At 52.2% G+C, this 15,465-nt stretch overlaps 5 protein-coding genes across 5 annotated transcripts; all 5 read left to right on the top strand.

The window, feature by feature from the left end:
- Positions 1 to 130: 130 nt before the first annotated feature.
- Positions 131 to 3,217, top strand: CDV56_104931 (non-ribosomal peptide synthetase; the record flags this gene model as incomplete). Its single annotated transcript, XM_026758550.1, has 1 exon — positions 131 to 3,217. One exon carries the CDS (start codon positions 131 to 133, stop codon positions 3,215 to 3,217), a length of 3,087 nt encoding a protein of 1,028 aa, XP_026612893.1.
- Positions 3,218 to 5,583: 2,366 nt separating this feature from the next.
- On the top strand, positions 5,584 to 7,127 carry CDV56_104606 (TauD/TfdA dioxygenase family protein; the record flags this gene model as incomplete). The annotated part of the gene is made up of 9 exons (XM_026758225.1): positions 5,584 to 5,755; positions 5,816 to 6,015; positions 6,074 to 6,147; positions 6,217 to 6,383; positions 6,434 to 6,545; positions 6,615 to 6,736; positions 6,798 to 6,876; positions 6,937 to 6,963; positions 7,019 to 7,127. 9 exons carry the CDS (start codon positions 5,584 to 5,586, stop codon positions 7,125 to 7,127), a joined length of 1,062 nt encoding a protein of 353 aa, XP_026612892.1.
- Positions 7,128 to 8,076: 949 nt separating this feature from the next.
- Positions 8,077 to 9,504, top strand: CDV56_104387 (uncharacterized protein; the record flags this gene model as incomplete). The annotated part of the gene is made up of 1 exon (XM_026758006.1): positions 8,077 to 9,504. The coding sequence occupies one exon, from the start codon at positions 8,077 to 8,079 to the stop codon at positions 9,502 to 9,504; it is 1,428 nt and encodes a 475-aa protein (XP_026612891.1).
- Positions 9,505 to 10,821: 1,317 nt separating this feature from the next.
- CDV56_104119 (uncharacterized protein) lies at positions 10,822 to 12,165 on the top strand (the record flags this gene model as incomplete). The annotated part of the gene is made up of 4 exons (XM_026757738.1): positions 10,822 to 11,200; positions 11,254 to 11,317; positions 11,364 to 11,807; positions 11,859 to 12,165. 4 exons carry the CDS (start codon positions 10,822 to 10,824, stop codon positions 12,163 to 12,165), a joined length of 1,194 nt encoding a protein of 397 aa, XP_026612890.1.
- A 30-nt stretch (positions 12,166 to 12,195) lies between these two features.
- Positions 12,196 to 15,416, top strand: CDV56_103801 (uncharacterized protein; the record flags this gene model as incomplete). Its single annotated transcript, XM_026757420.1, has 11 exons — positions 12,196 to 12,513; positions 12,567 to 12,835; positions 13,599 to 13,781; positions 13,829 to 13,842; positions 13,889 to 13,961; positions 14,006 to 14,337; positions 14,384 to 14,527; positions 14,584 to 14,798; positions 14,845 to 15,121; positions 15,167 to 15,282; positions 15,333 to 15,416. 11 exons carry the CDS (start codon positions 12,196 to 12,198, stop codon positions 15,414 to 15,416), a joined length of 2,025 nt encoding a protein of 674 aa, XP_026612889.1.
- Positions 15,417 to 15,465: the final 49 nt, after the last annotated feature.

The raw sequence follows: 15,465 nt of genomic DNA, 5'->3' as shown, positions 1-15,465 counted from the left end.
TGTGGGCCATGGAAGGAACAAAATGAAGCCGTTCAAGGACCATAGCATGCCTCAAGTCAGACAGAAGAAGCTTCGTTCCGTTTCTCATCTTCCTCAATAGAATTCTGCTATTCTCATTCAACATCAGATAATGGGTTCGATTACTCCATCAGTCTCTGAGTATGATGTGGCCGTCTCCCGAGACGAAGGGCTGGGCCAACTCTTCTATCAACGGATGGTCGAGGACCCCTCGGCCGTGGCAATTGTCGATGAACAGGGCCAAAGCCTGACATATGAAGCACTACATGAGAAAGCCATCGAACTGGCGCAGGTCTTAACCCGGGAGGCGTTCAAAGTGGAGGAACGGGTTGGCATTGTCGTTCAGCATGGGCTCTGGGACGCCGTCACACAGGTGGCCATCATCTACGCGGGAGGGACGTGTGTCCCTCTTGATCCTCTCTTGCCCGACCAGCAGATTATCAACCGACTCAAACGGTTGGGCACTAGGTACGTGCTCGTAGACGAGGCCAACAGCAAGCGGAATCTCCCCTTCGCCTTACTTCCTCTCGGCAAGCTTCGACCCGAAGTCAGCAAGTCATTCTGTACACCAGCGGCCCAGTTTCCCGCCCCGACTGGATTGGCACACTGTACACACCTGATTCACACCTCCGGCACGACCAGCGAGCCCAAAGCCGTGCAGATCGCCGCTCGCTCCATCGTCCATGTGGCGCATCACGCTCCCTACGACCCCGTCCGCAAATCTGACGTGGTGGGCCACGGCAATAGCACCAGCTTCGATGTGGCCCTGTTCGATATCTGGACCGCCCTCGTCCGCGGAGCTGCTATTGGCGTGCTCAGCAAGGCAACCCTGCTGGACATCCCCGCCATGGCAGCCGCCATCCGCCAGCTGGGCATCACAATCATGGCCATTACCGCGCCCCTAGTCAATCTGGCGGCAACAACGTGTCCCACGACGTTTCAACCGCTCCGGGTAGTCCTCATGGGCGGCGAAGCGGCCAATCTCCGCGCGATGGAGGCGATTCTCACCGCCGGGCCGCCGGAACATCTCATGAACGCCTACGGGCCCACGGAATGCTGCGTCTACTGTCTCACCCACGAGATCACCATGGAAGACGTGGAGGCGGGCAAAGTGAGCATTGGCAAGCCTATCGGCCGCAATGTCTGCTGCGTGTGTGACGAGGAGGGCCGTCTTGTCGCCGAGGGCGAAGAGGGAGAGTTGCTGGTGGGCGGTCCCGGTGTGTCGCCGGGATATGTCAACCAGCCGGACAAGAACGCAAAGACCTTCATCCAGGTTGCTGGAATGGTTGATCCCCTTACCGGTGAGCTGTACCGGATGTACCGCACGGGGGATATGGTGCGGCTGCGCCGTGACGGACAGCATGACTTCCTGGGCCGCCGGGATCACCAGGTCAAGGTCCGAGGATACCGGGTCGAGCTGGCAGCTGTTGATGCCGCACTGATGAAGACCGGCCACTTCTCTGAGGGGTTTTCCATGCGGATGGATTCGAAGGAGGACGGGGCGGGTTCGACGCTCGTGGCTTTTGTGGTTCTCCAGGCCAACCCCCGGGACGATGCCGTGGTGGATGCGATGAAGACGCTGCGGGCGACATTGCCCGAGTATATGGTGCCACATATTGAGGTCATCCCGGAAATGCCGCTCAACGCGCACGCGAAAGTGGACCGCAGGAAGCTGGAGGAGATGTATCACCAGCGCCGGGAGAAGCATCTCTGCACTCTCCATGGGAACTCAAAGGATATGAGTACGCGCGAGCACCTCACCAGTCTGTGGGCCACCATTCTGGCCACTCCCATCCCTGAATACGCAGACGACGACGACTTTTTCGCCCTCGGCGGCACCTCCCTTCAGGCGTCGTTGCTGATCAGTCGCATCCGGCAGCAGTTGCGCACGGAGCTCTCTCTTCTCACCCTGTACGACCACTCCAGTCTGGGCCAGCTTGCCTCGGTCATTGACCGCCACCGGGGAACAGCCATGGCAACCGTGCGCAATGAGAGCTCCCTCTGGATTGCAGACACAAAGCTGGCGGATGGCCTTCAGCTCCCTCTGGGGCCGGTCATTGACTGGCGCCGGGATACCGAGGGCCGCGTGTTCCTGACGGGCGCCACCGGGTTCGTCGGTGCCTTCCTGCTGGCGGATCTGCTGAAGATGCCCGACGTGCATCAGGTAGGCTGCCTGGTGCGCGCCATTGATACCGCTACTGGCCTAAAGCGCCTGCAGGCCGCCCTCCGCAAATACAATCTCTGGCACGACACTTTCCTGCCCAAGCTGCTCCCTCTCTGCGGCTCGCTAGAGGACTACTGGCTTGGTCTGGGCGAGCAGCGCTTCCACGAGATCGCTAACTGGGCCAGTGTCATCTTCCACCTCGGCGCGCGTGTCAACTACACCCAACCTTACTCCCTACACCGTCCGGCCAACATTCTCGGCACCCTCAACGTCGCCCGGCTGGCAGTCACGGGCCGCCTCAAGGGCCTCCACTACTGCTCCAGCATCTCCTGCTACGGCCCAACGGGGTCCGTCACCGGCGCCAAAATCGTCTACGAAGACGCGCCTCTCCTTCCGCATCTGGACGCCCTCCCCTACGACCACGGCTACGCGCAGAGCCAATGGGCCGCCGATCAACTCCTCCAACGCCTCGTGGGCCGCGGATTCCCCATCGCTGTGTACCGCCCTGGCTTCGTGACAGGCGACCATCGGACGGGGGCTTGCAACCCGGACGATTTCTTCAGCCGGCTGATCCGCGCCAGCCTCGACCTGGGCTCGTACCCGGACCTCCCCAACCAGCGCAAGGAGTTCGTCCCCGTGGACTACCTCGTCACCGCCATGCTGCACATCTCCTCCAGCGTGTTCTCCCTCGGCCATGCCTTTCATCTTCTGCCCCAGCGATCCATGTCAGTCGACATGGGCGAGGTCATGGAGTTGCTGGGTCAGGCGCGCGGCGCCGCGCTGCAACGAGTCAGCTACGGCGAATGGATTGAGCGGCTCTCGGCGAGTGCGCATGCAAGCCTCCAGCCGTTACTTCCCATGCTGGCGGAGAAGGTGCACAAGGGCCTGACTCGATGGGAGCTGTATGAGAATATGCCCACGTACGACGATACCAACACCATGCGGGCGTTGGCGACCTATCCGGGGGTGTTACAGTGTCCGCCTTTTGACTGCGCGTTGATGAAAAAGTATGTTGATTATCTGTCTACTTGTTAGAGCTTGCGTTTGTTACTATCGGTGTTTGTCATCTTGAAACAGGTCCGTTTGGATTGTGTGTTGTGGGTAATACTATCTAGAACTAGATTAATATATTCGAAGACTGCTGGAATACAAGCAAACATACCCGGGAAAATTACTGCAGAGATCTTGAATTATGACCAAAGCCATCCTGAGAGCGTTGATAGTGTCCGGTACATCCAGTTCTGATTTCTAACTCATAGCCCAGCCATTTAGCTACTATCGAGTAGCGGCTAGAAAGCCTGCGTCAGCTCATTGAGCTATTTACCAGGATCTGGCAAGTCTTTCCAGACCGCCAAAACTAGAAGTGATGGAGGAGTGTCGGACTCAGTTTTCGAAGTATATGTGCAAGCTTGTCATGATAAACTGGCGTATTTCCCTGTCCAATAATAGGCCTTGATATGGCTTTATGGATTGGGTATTCCGAAGTGGTGAGTAGGCAATGTCCCGGAGTTTCTGACAATCAGGGTACGTACGCAGTAGCCAACTGATATTCCTGACTTTTTCCTTATTGCCATGTTATAACGCACCAGAGAGCATCTTGGATAACACACCAGCATATCCCAGTAAGCTATTCTTGGTGTTGTGCTTCTCTATTATGGTCTTACTCCACTATGATGCATTATAGGGCACTTTGCCTTGCATATGCAACTACAAGGGTAGTGAGTAGAGCTTTACTTGAGATAATGGTGCAAGTCTTGGTATGCATTAGACTATTGTAAAATGGATGGTGAGCACGAGTAACTGATATTAGTAGAGCTAGGAAAGGCACCTGTCAATCAATTCCCTTTCTACCTCATTCACACTATTAACACCTCACTTAGTGCATAGAGGTGTTGGAATGTAAATTCCACGCACACTTATATTATCAATATGAGCCAGGCATACAGCAGGCCATTCCCTCTCAAATGGCCGCAGAAGCTGACCAGTAATGGAAAGTCTTTCTGCCCAATGCTTAAGAACGCTGGCAATGACGTTATGACTGTCGATATATCCCCTCTGCATGATGCAATACTCTATGAACTAGACAGCTGGTAGCCATGTATGGTGTACATTGATGATGTATTACAATGTTGACCAACTCATCTACTAGCATAATCCTTCCCTTGCTGCAGCATTCAACAGAGAATGCACCTAGGAGTGACTGGATGCATTAGCACCCAAGGTGGCTGAAAGCTGTAAGACATTGAAAGGGACAGCAACTCTGAGTCAGTGGGTCATTTTAATTAACAATGTTAGGATTGCATGGTGTGATCTTACACTTAAAAGCACATTAGAATATGGAATGAAGGTCATCAGTGATGTTTGTGGATTATACCAAAAATAATCCTGGCAAAGGCGAGTTAAAGATAGATAGATAAAGAAGACGACAGCTTAAATTAGCCAGAGTAAACAAGGACAATAAGGAGGTAGCTAGATACTGTCGCCCACTGTGTACCGGTTTTGCTGATCAAAGAACTTCTCTCCTTGTTAGCATGCAGCACAGGGCGAATGACCCATGCATCCGCTATTAAAGCCACCGTTGTTAGCTGCATCTTCAGAAGCAGAGGTTTGCTGAGCATGCATTAGGTTGACCGCTTCATTCGAGCGGTCAGTCTGAGTATGAAATCCTGTAAGTAATAGGCTTCAAGTCATTCGACATCCTTCGGCAACGTTTCCAGCCAAGGGTCCGCCGCGCCTCGGATGAGCTGGAATACTTACAATAGTCATGCATTAGTGCAATTCACTGCATTATGCGACACACCTGCGCTGTCTGAGTGTGGCATTTGAAGGTTGTCGAGGAAGAGAAGACAGCCACCTGGCTCCCTCAACATAACACTGCATGTCAATAGTATCGAGATCGTCACTACTAGCAACCCCACCCCTGAAATACGTACTCTTTTACTGTTATACCCCAGCAGGTCAACTATGCTGATAGGATGTGTCTGTCATTATTCTTATTCAATACGGACGAAAAAACTATCTGTAATACTATCAAAGTACTCCACAATGCAGTTACCATAGGCAAAGAGATGGAAGACATGATAATGCTCTCAGATTGATGAGTTATAAGCATCATGAATAAAAATATACTCACTTGTCAATAGTACACTTACTCTTGTATACCCACTCATATGATATCCCTTACATTCCTGTACTCCCTGGCTTCCACATCTACTGCCTCCACTGTCTCATAAACAGTAGAGGTATGAACCTGGAGCGGTAAGGAGAACACCTATGTGTGCTTATATCATTCCAACTTGATAGACTCTGACTTGGCTGTGAAGCTGAATAGTACCAACACAGAACTCTATCACAGTTCACTTGAGACTACAGTGTAGAACCCATTCCGACCCCATTTCATGATGACAGCTGGCGGATCAAACTCCCCCTACCCACGACCTCAGAGGACTTCCGGGGCTCTGGATAAGTTCAAGTATATTGAGACCAGTCCTGCCCTTGGAAGGGAGTACCCAGAGCTCCAGCTATCTTCCATCATTGACAATGACGAGATAGTTCACGACCTTGCAATCACCGGTACTTCAACCCGTCGTCTTTCCTAATACAAAGCACAAGCTAAGCAAACCTCTATCTAAGCATCTGAGCGCGGAGTTCTCTTCTTCAGTGATCAGGATATCGCCCCTACAGACCTTAAGCGACTCATCCTGAAAATTGGTAAATTGACCGGGAACCCTAAAGAAGCTGGCCTACATCGCCACGCCTCCTCCATCCAGAGCAACAAGGACCTGGGGATTCCTGAGGCTGATGACCCTGACATTCTGGTTATATCGTCCGTGGTGAGTAGACTTTCTTCCAAAGACCAGGTGTCTTAGTTCTGATGTTTCTTCCTCCTAGGCTCAAAAGAAGGACTTGCAAGGTGCCTTGCCAGCAGGTACCCGTAAGTTTGCAAGCTGGGGATGGCACAGTGAGTAAGTGAAGATAAATTTGACCGGCCTTGGCCCTAAAGATCCATGGTAACCGTCAAATTCCCAACCCAGCGAGTCTCATGAGAAGTTTCCTCCTGCGTATACCGGCTTCAAGATAGCCAAAGCCCCACCCACTGGCGGCGACACCCTCTTTGTCTCCTCCTATGGTCTCTACGAACATCTCTCCAAACCGTGGCAGAAGTTCGCGGAGACCCTGACAGGCGAGTCTTTCCTGTTTTGTTCATTAGGCGGAGGCACTTTGAGTTAGAAATGGCTGATTCTAGACCAGCTACTCACCATGCGGCCGAGTATCTTCGACTCAAGGAGAAGGGAATGCCATTTAATGGGGATATCCAGCGAGGCCACCCAGAGAATGTCGGTCTTGATTTCACCGCATCACAGTCTGTTCTATTTCCTTCTTCCCCAAACCCGCATTGCGTTATGTGGGCTTGGAACTGACTAATTTGCAGCCCTGTTGTTCGGACAAATCCGGTTACAGACTGGAAAGGCCTCTTTGGTGTGGGTTGGGGGTTGGTGGATGGTCGTTTTGATGACATGACGGAGCACGAAAGCAACCTGCTCAAGGAGTATTGTATGCCAACAGTCTACATGCTTTATTAATGATCATTGAACATAAACTGACATCAGAACAGTCCTTCGCATGATTACCGACAGCTCTGACCTCCAGATTCGTAGACACTGGAACGACAACGGGGTTGCAATCTGGGATAAGTAAGTGGGAGCTCAATTATACGTGATAAACAAACTAATTCGAAACCAATCTTGTTATAGCCGCGCCGTGCATCACAATCCAACGTAGTAAGTTCAACTTCTATCCGCGAATTCGAAGAAGTTCGACTAAAACAAGGCTTAGTGACGTTGTCGAGGGAGAAAGAACGACCTTTCGTATTGCTGGAATTGGAGAGAAACCCTATCTCGACCCAAACTCTACTTCAAGGGCCGAGTTCCTTCAGAAGAAGTGAACTTGCCATACCGTCCGGCAATCGGACCGGCGTGCAGCGCTAAGACTCTGATCGACACCCCGTGTAGGACGTCTCCACGGATTACTGGACTGGGACAGCGTTACTGGATGGTCATACGGCTATGGATGAATGTATTAGAATCAGTCTTTTGGGTTTAACTGTCAGACTTTGGATGTTCTGTCTTTTCACGCTTGTTTATTATAGTCATAGGAAGAGGAAAGAGTTGCCACCCATCTATCAGAAGCTCATTCGCATCTCTTTGGCAACTCTGTGCCAGAAGTGTCTATACAAGTCAGTCTTTACTACATAGAATGATTCTTAGAGCCCGGTCAGCTAATGTATTAGGCCTAATTCACTACTTCTTCCTGACCTCTCGCTATTACGCTAAATCATTGATCGTTCTGCATAGGTCTATAGAAAGCCGAGTTTGTAGCCTGTTCCCGGGAGGATGCTTCCGTGTGTATAGGAGATGCCAGAATTTAGTCATACGCTAAGCACGCACCAACTTATTTCCCTGATTTGTGCAATATATAAAATACCGCAGACGCACGGGAGACGAATTAGGGAAAATGGGAGGACTGTGCTTTGTGCAACCTTAGAGGGAATGTGTAATTAGCACATACAGAATAGTGGTTATTGTGGTATGAGATATACTATGTACCGCTACTCTGGAGGCTGGTGTCCTATTTGTTTCTTATTGCATATTTGCCGGTAAAATCTCTAGTTATTTCTGAGTGTGCCTGCAGTTACAAAATCAAGTGGAGGTGACTGCTTATCTCCAGCAGAGTGTTTCGATTTCTTTAAATCAAGGAAACCCCTAGGAATCTCTATCACGCCTCTAACCTCGTGTCAAGCCACCCGATACTCTGAATCCCTCCATACACCTCAATCAACTATACTTTAGTTCACTTTACAATAAGAAATTAGTCTGGCATCCTCTGCTCGCGAAATGACTCGAGCTATCCCCTTTGAGCCATATCAGCTCACTCCCTTCGATCATCTCTTCTCCGTCTTCTACGGCGGATGTGCGCTGTCATTTCGCGTCTCTTGCCCTGACGATGCTGTTCCAACGTTGTGCGCCGGCTTGGACCGTCTTGTCTCTCATCTGCCCTTTCTCACTGGACAAGTCATTCAGAAAGGGAAGAGAATGGAAGTTCATTCTCTCCCTCCGACCACCCGCGGCAGTTCACCGCCACTTTATGTCGTTCGACATTTCCCGAACCTTCGTCTCCCCTCCAAACCCAAATGTCGCAGTCAATTCTGTGGAGATTATATCCGCGACGAGTCACTCATTCTAGCCCCCCGTGGGCTTTGCTCTCTTGCCGGTACCCCGATCGTAAGGTTCCAGATCAATGTTCTCGCGGATGGGATCATACTGGTCCTCTGGGTCAACCATATGGCGATCGATGGCACTGGCGTTGGCAAAATGATTGAGGCTCTGTCTATATGCTGCCAGGCGGAAGTAAATCCCGGAACGGCTCGTCAACTGCCAACTGCTCCTGCTGCAGAGGCAGCTACGAGGGCTATTCTGGCGGATTTCTGGACGAGCCCGTCGAGTACCATCACGGAAACAGAGACAGAAACTGATGGTCCTCCCGCTCTCGGCGAGGACGAACACCATGACTCTTCGCTCGTTGATGTCGACTTCTGTTTTTCAGCCTCCAAGGTTCAACGGTTGAGGGACTGCGTGCGGGGCTTGTTGCGTGATAATAAAGGCGGCGGTCAAACGATCCTGGACATCTCATGCGATGATATTGTCACTGCGTTTCTCTGGATATCCTTGAGTCGTGTCCGACGACGCAGCCTGAAAGATGGTCAAAATACCATCACTTCAAACCTTACCAGGGCTGTGGATGTCCGCAAACGGCTCAACAACCCTGTTCCAGACACCTACCTGGGGAACTGTGTTGTGCTCCCAAAGGAGACTCTCCCTCTCGAAGAGCTCGACTGGAGGAATCCTGGTCCGGACAATGATGACCAACATTTGTGCAGACTTCTTGCTCCTCTGCTTAGCCAGGTGGCAGGTATTCTACGGGCACGACTTCACACCGTCAACGACCAGTACATCCGTGGGACCTTCTCACCTTCGAGTCATTCCGATTCTGGCCCCGGTCCTCATGTTTTTGTGAGCAGCATCCGTCATATGAAGGTCTACGAGCATGACTTCGGCCCGTTCCTTGGACATCCAGAAGGGATTGATTTGCTACCGTACATGCGCCCCGATGCCGTTTGCACCATTAAGCCAAAACGCGCCGATGGGGATTGGGATATCGGTGTGACCTTGAACCGGGAGGATATAACGCTCCTCACTGCGGATCCCTGGTTTGGCTGGATCTCGGAAAAAGCGTCGCCTTTCAGGGTCTTTGAATCTGTTTGATCTATTCTTTCCCATGACAGGGGATGCCATTGTCTTTGTCCCGATTGCCCTTCGAGACAGGCCACGATATAGGAGACTACAACGCCTAAATTATAATTATCTAGGCTCGAGTCTAAGTCAATTACAGATACCTAGTTTTTAGTGAGCCTTGATTGCACGGACTCGTCATCTGAGAAGCAGGGCGGCGGCTCTTCTTGGGAGATTCCTTCTGGGCCCTTGTGCAACAAGTTCAACAGCTTTTGAAACAGGCCTTCCCAACGTGCCTGGGTCGGCCGTCGGATACTCAGCTCACGCTCCTCTTTCCGTTGCGTATTTCCCCTCCACATTTCTCTGTAGGCGTCCTCAATCTGTAGCCTGTCTTCATGCTGGTAATATCTCTCACTATCAAAATCAGCTTTCAAGGATGACGAGTCAGTCTGCCGCACGCAAGAGCTCCCCATTCAACAGGCGTCAGTGTCGGTGACTAATACTTTGGGGAAGTAACTTGGGGGCGAAGAGGAGGATTTTCGGCCGGACAACGTTCTACGATCTCTCTGTGAGTCTATCCCACAGGCCACTCCACGCCTAGACCCTTGGCTCCCACCCAATTGCATCATTCTTGACGATCTCGGGCACCGCACCGCTTGGCCTCCGCCGGCCTTTCCTCCCTCACTGGCTGTTCCGGTCTCGGCGCCAAGTATGCCGAGGTCTGCTCATGCTGATCCTCCCACTTCCTCAATTGTCTCTGTGGTCCAACAGACCTCCCGTTCTATTTCCTCGTGGCTATTGTTGACCAGCGAGGTTAAAAGGTAGTTCCGTTGGCATCGCGCCATGTCCTCCAGCCATGGCTCTGCTGACCAAAGCCGCTTCAGCGTCGCATCCACGAGGTGACATGGGGTCAATCATCGTCATTGTGTCCCTGCTCCTTTTGCCTTGGCTCTGCCTGTCTCGCATGAGGTGCCGCCTCAACCCCACGCCAAAGATCCTGCTAGTCAGCCATCTACGCCATCCGCTCTTTGTTCTGACCCCGCTAGTCTTGGCTGAGACGCTTGCGGTCAGTGAGTCTGGAGATGTGTCTAGTAGATACTGGAGACTGAGTCAGAGACGGGGAAGCCGCACATCGAGCGGGAGATTGTAATAGCCCGAGGGGCTGTTTATCCGGCGAATATCCTTGTTTGCAGAGGGGCGTCTAAGGCGTTCAAAAGCATAAAAGGCGACCCCCACTTCCCCCGTCTCTTCTCCAGATTTTCTCTCCTCTGATCTCCTCGTTTGTTCGCTGGCCGATATTCTGTGAAGCATACCCACTTCGTCCAGAACTTCTGCTGCCTGTCTGCCATCATGGGGGAGAAGACTTCCGACCCTGAGGCTCCAACTCTCTCCCACCATGGGTCTTCTATATCTATCGAGAAGCAAGAGGGAGATGCGGCTACTGCTCGGGCGTGGGCTCGCGATATGGACAAAAGTACCACGACCAGCACTAAACTCAAGAATCCTCTTGCAGGGTTGAGTCGAGAACAGCTTCTAAGTGACGTCGAGGCTTTCGCGAAGGAGAAAAACCTTGAGCATATTCTCGATGATCTCCGAAAGGGTGCTCTCGTCGCGCAAGATCCAAGAGCGTTTGAGCAGATGGACGAGTTGGTGGAGAGCGAGAAAGAACTACTTCGACGAGAGAAGACGCATCGGTGGAGCCAGCCATTTATGATGTATTTCATGACGAGTATGCTTTCCTCGCGATCCTCCTGTTGCATTGAAATCAACTCACCACGTCAGTCCTCTGTGCTGGATCTGCTATCGTGCAGGGAATGGATCAGACTGCCGTCAACGGTGCACAGGAGTACGTACTCTTGCATTCCCCATCTGAGCTATGCTAAGCAGAGCAGGTTCTACTTTGCGGAATTTAATGTCACCGACAGTTGGCTCCAAGGCCTCCTGAACGGCGCCCCCTATCTCTGCTCTGCCGTCATCGGATGCTGGACGACAGCACCTCTGAATCGCTGGTTTGGTCGCCGCGGATGCATCTTTATCTCCTGCTTTATCTCCTTTGCCTCCTCGTTCTGGATGGCAGCCGCGCATACCTGGTGGAATTTGCTGCTCGGCCGTTTTCTTCTGGGGTTTGCGGTGGGCGCCAAATCCACCACCACCCCGGTGTATGGCGCCGAGTGCTCCCCGGCGAATATCCGCGGTGCTCTGGTTATGATGTGGCAGATGTGGACGGCGTTTGGCATTATGCTGGGGTATATTGCCTCTGTTGCGTTTATGGATGTGTCGCATCCCACGATCCCGGGGTTCAACTGGCGATTGATGCTAGGGTCGACGGCCATTCCGTAAGTATGCCATTCGATTGCATATGCATGTGCTGACGATCTTGCATTCAGTCCCTTCTTTGTCTGCATGCAGGTCTACTTTTGTCCTGAGTCGCCTAGGTGGTACATGATGCGCAACCGCTACGAGGATGCGTACAAGGCACTCTGCAAATTCCGCCCGTCCTCGTTCCAAGCCGCGAGGGACCTGTACTATATCCATGCTGCCTTGCAGGTGGAGGAGAAGCTCCGCGAGGGCAAGAATCTGTTCCGCGAGATGTTCACCATCCCGCGGAACCGCCGTGCGGCGCAGTCGTCTTTCTTCGTCATGTTCATGCAGCAGGCAGGTCAACATTCTTCTCACCCCATCATCAAGCTCTAACTGGCGTAGTTCTGCGGTGTCAATGCCATCATGTACTATTCCTCGTCGATGTTCCGCGAGGCCGGTTTCGACACGCGTATGGCCCTCGTCACTTCTCTCGGATGCGGCATCACCAACTGGATCTTCGCCCTGCCAGCCGTATACACGATCGACACCTTTGGCCGACGGAATCTGCTGCTGACCACATTCCCGCTGATGTGTTTATTCCTGCTCTTCACCGGCTTCTCGTTCTACATACCCGATCAAACCCCTCGGACAGCCTGCGTGGCGACTGGGATATACCTGTTCATGATCGTCTACTCGCCCGGCGAAGGGCCGGTGCCATTCACCTACTCTGCCGAAGCTTTTGTACGTCTCGTCTCCCTTCTCAATCAAAGTGCAGTATGTACTGATAATGCCAGCCCCTCTACATCCGAGACATCGGCATGTCCTTCGCAACGGCCACAACGTGGGGTTTCAACTTCATCGTCTCGCTGACCTGGCCGTCGCTCAACAAATCGTTCACCCCCACCGGCGCATTTGGCTGGTACGCGGCGTGGAACTTCTTCGGCTGGATCTTCTGTTATTTCTGTCTGCCGGAGACCAAGGCTCTGTCGCTTGAGGAGCTGGATCAGGTCTTTTCGGTTCCGACGACTAAGCATATCAATCACTACTGTGCGATGCTGCCGTGGTATGTTAAGAAGTATTTGCTTAGGAAAGATGTGCCTCCGCAGAGGCAGCTATACGATTATTATTAGGGATGTCGGAGGTTGGATTGGGAAGGCGAAGTATATTTTCTCGACAATCTTGTGCTGTTGCCCTTCAGTTTAGTTCCTGGCCATATCTGTCCCATTGTTTGAGTCTGGTGTTCAATACTTGAGATGACCGTTCTATAACCACCTCGTAGCGATAGTTCCCTCCGTTATTCTTGCAATTGATGGCAGTCGTCCCTGATTTCCCTATGAGGAAAACACATGGCAGAGGAAGATCGACAGCGGGAATGATTCTCATTGGCTGTCCAGCAGCAGCCAGGTTCCACTTTCAGCTAGAAATCTCTGTTCAGCCAATCAGACTGTTTATATCCGCTCGTTTACTTCCTGTGATTGGTCGGCAATTTCAAGAATGGATCAATTGTCCTCGCTGGGATCTGAGATCTCTCGGCATTAGGTAACATATACCAATATCAACGGCTGTCGCGAGGAATGGTTATGGAGCTCCGAACTGGGCCCCAGACCGAGGTGTTGGCCGTTGACTCATCGCGATGCTGTCCCAGTTTTGTTTCGCTGTTGGAAGTCCGGAGCGTGCAGCTTGACCCTGTCCGTATCAAGTGTTGTTGGTGACACTATCTGGGACGACGGCGAACATCCAGGCCTTGCCTTGACACCTGTTTCGTGATTGCATTGCATTGTATGAGTGAGATCGTAGGATTTCGACAGTGAAAAATCTGCATTCAGCTCCACTCGTCCGGGAGCCGCTCGACCAGGCCCTTCAACTGATATGGACACGGATCGTGTACATGCCGAGCCCGCCTCAGACGGCGAGCGTGACTATGAGAAGCAGGACTCGAAACCAGAGTATCAGGATGCGTTCGGGGACGAGGAGTATGCCGAGGTGAAGTACAAGACCTTGAGTTGGTGGTGAGTTTGTCGTCATGAACTAGCTGGACTGCTGCTGACCCGCGTAGGCAATGTGGTTTTCGTGAGTATGCCGTCATGACTGAGAGAACATAGCTGATTGAGAGCAGTCATGGTTGCAGAGACGGTGTCGCTGGGTATCCTCTCCCTGCCGGCGGTGGTGGCTGCCTTGGGCCTCGTTCCGTGAGTCCATCCATTGCCTACGAAGACCATTCTAACGAGTATAGAGCCGTCATTCTCCTCGTGGCGCTTGGTCTGATGTCCACCTACACCGGCTACACTATTGGCCAGTTCAAATGGCGTTATCCTCACGTCCACAGCAGTGCAGATGCGGGCGAAGTCATCCTGGGCAGTTTTGGCCGGGAGCTCTTCGGAACAGGCCAATTGCTCCTCGTTGTCTTCATCATGGCGAGCCATATTCTGACTTTTACCGTCGCCATGAACTCGATTACCGATCATGGGACGTGCTCGATCGTCTTTGGAGTGGTTGCCTTGGTCATTTCGTTTGTGCTGTGTTTGCCGCGGACGCTGGCCAAGGTCTCGTTTCTCTCCGTGGCTTGTGCGTATGTCTCTTGACGAGATAGAATGTCACTGACAGTTGGTAGCATTCATCAGCGTCTTTTCGGCTGTTCTGATCGTCATGATTGCCGTTGGTATCCAACGTCCATGGCACGGCGGAGTCAATGCCACCGTTGATACCAGTTTATACGAGGCTTTTCTTGCGGTCTGCAATATCGTCTTCTCATTCTGTATGGCTTTTTTTCTCCTTCTCTGTCTCAGTAATGGATGGTCACTGACGAAACAGCCGGCCACGTCGCCTTCTTCGGCTTCATGGCCGAACTGAAAAACCCCCGCGACTACCCCAAGTCGCTCTTCCTGCTACAAGGTATCGACACATGCTTGTATATTGTCGCCTCTGTGGTGATCTACTGCTACGCCGGGGACGATGTTACATCCCCTGCGCTTGGCTCGGCCAGTCCGATCGTGAAGAAGGTGGCTTACGGAATCGCCTTGCCGACGGTAAGTATTTTGGACGCCCTCGCAGGATCCAGCTGATGATGAGTAGATCATCATCGGAGGCGTGGTGAACGGCCACGTCGCATGCAAGTACATCTACGTGCGAATGTGGCGCCACAGCGACCGAATGCACAAGCGAGATCTTGTTGCGACAGGTTCATGGGTGCTGATTGGGCTGGCGACTTGGATCGTTGCGTGGATTATTGCCGAGGCTATCCCGGTGTTCAACAATCTGTTGAGTCTGGTGGTAGGTGTCCTTGCTGGGTCGTTTGGGGTCAAGCTGATGATGATGATGCAGGCGTCGCTTTTTGCCAGCTGGTTTACCTGTAAGTTTCTTTCCATCGATGTGGATGTCTGGCTGACGATTGCAGACGGATTCAGCGCCCTTTTCTGGCTGTATCTCAACAAGGGCCGTTTCTTCTCGACTCCGATGAAGACTGCGCTGACTATCCTCAACGTTTTCATCATGGGCATCGCATGCTGCATTGTAAGTCCCTGCTGGACGTTCCACGAAACAATCGCTGATTATCTTGACAGTGTGGTCTGGGGCTTTATGTCTCGGGCAAGGCCCTGCACGACGACCCCAGTAGTGCCAGTTTCTCGTGTGCGAATAACGCCTAACGCTGTAGATAGTTTTTCAGAGGGTCACGATCTCAAGTGGCTACATGTA

Source organism: Aspergillus thermomutatus (genome assembly GCF_002237265.1).
Source record: "Aspergillus thermomutatus strain HMR AF 39 chromosome Unknown NODE_151, whole genome shotgun sequence".
NCBI classification, from domain to species: domain Eukaryota; kingdom Fungi; phylum Ascomycota; class Eurotiomycetes; order Eurotiales; family Aspergillaceae; genus Aspergillus; species Aspergillus thermomutatus.
Note: the sequence above shows the minus strand (reverse complement) of the source record. Positions and strands in the feature narration are given on the sequence as shown.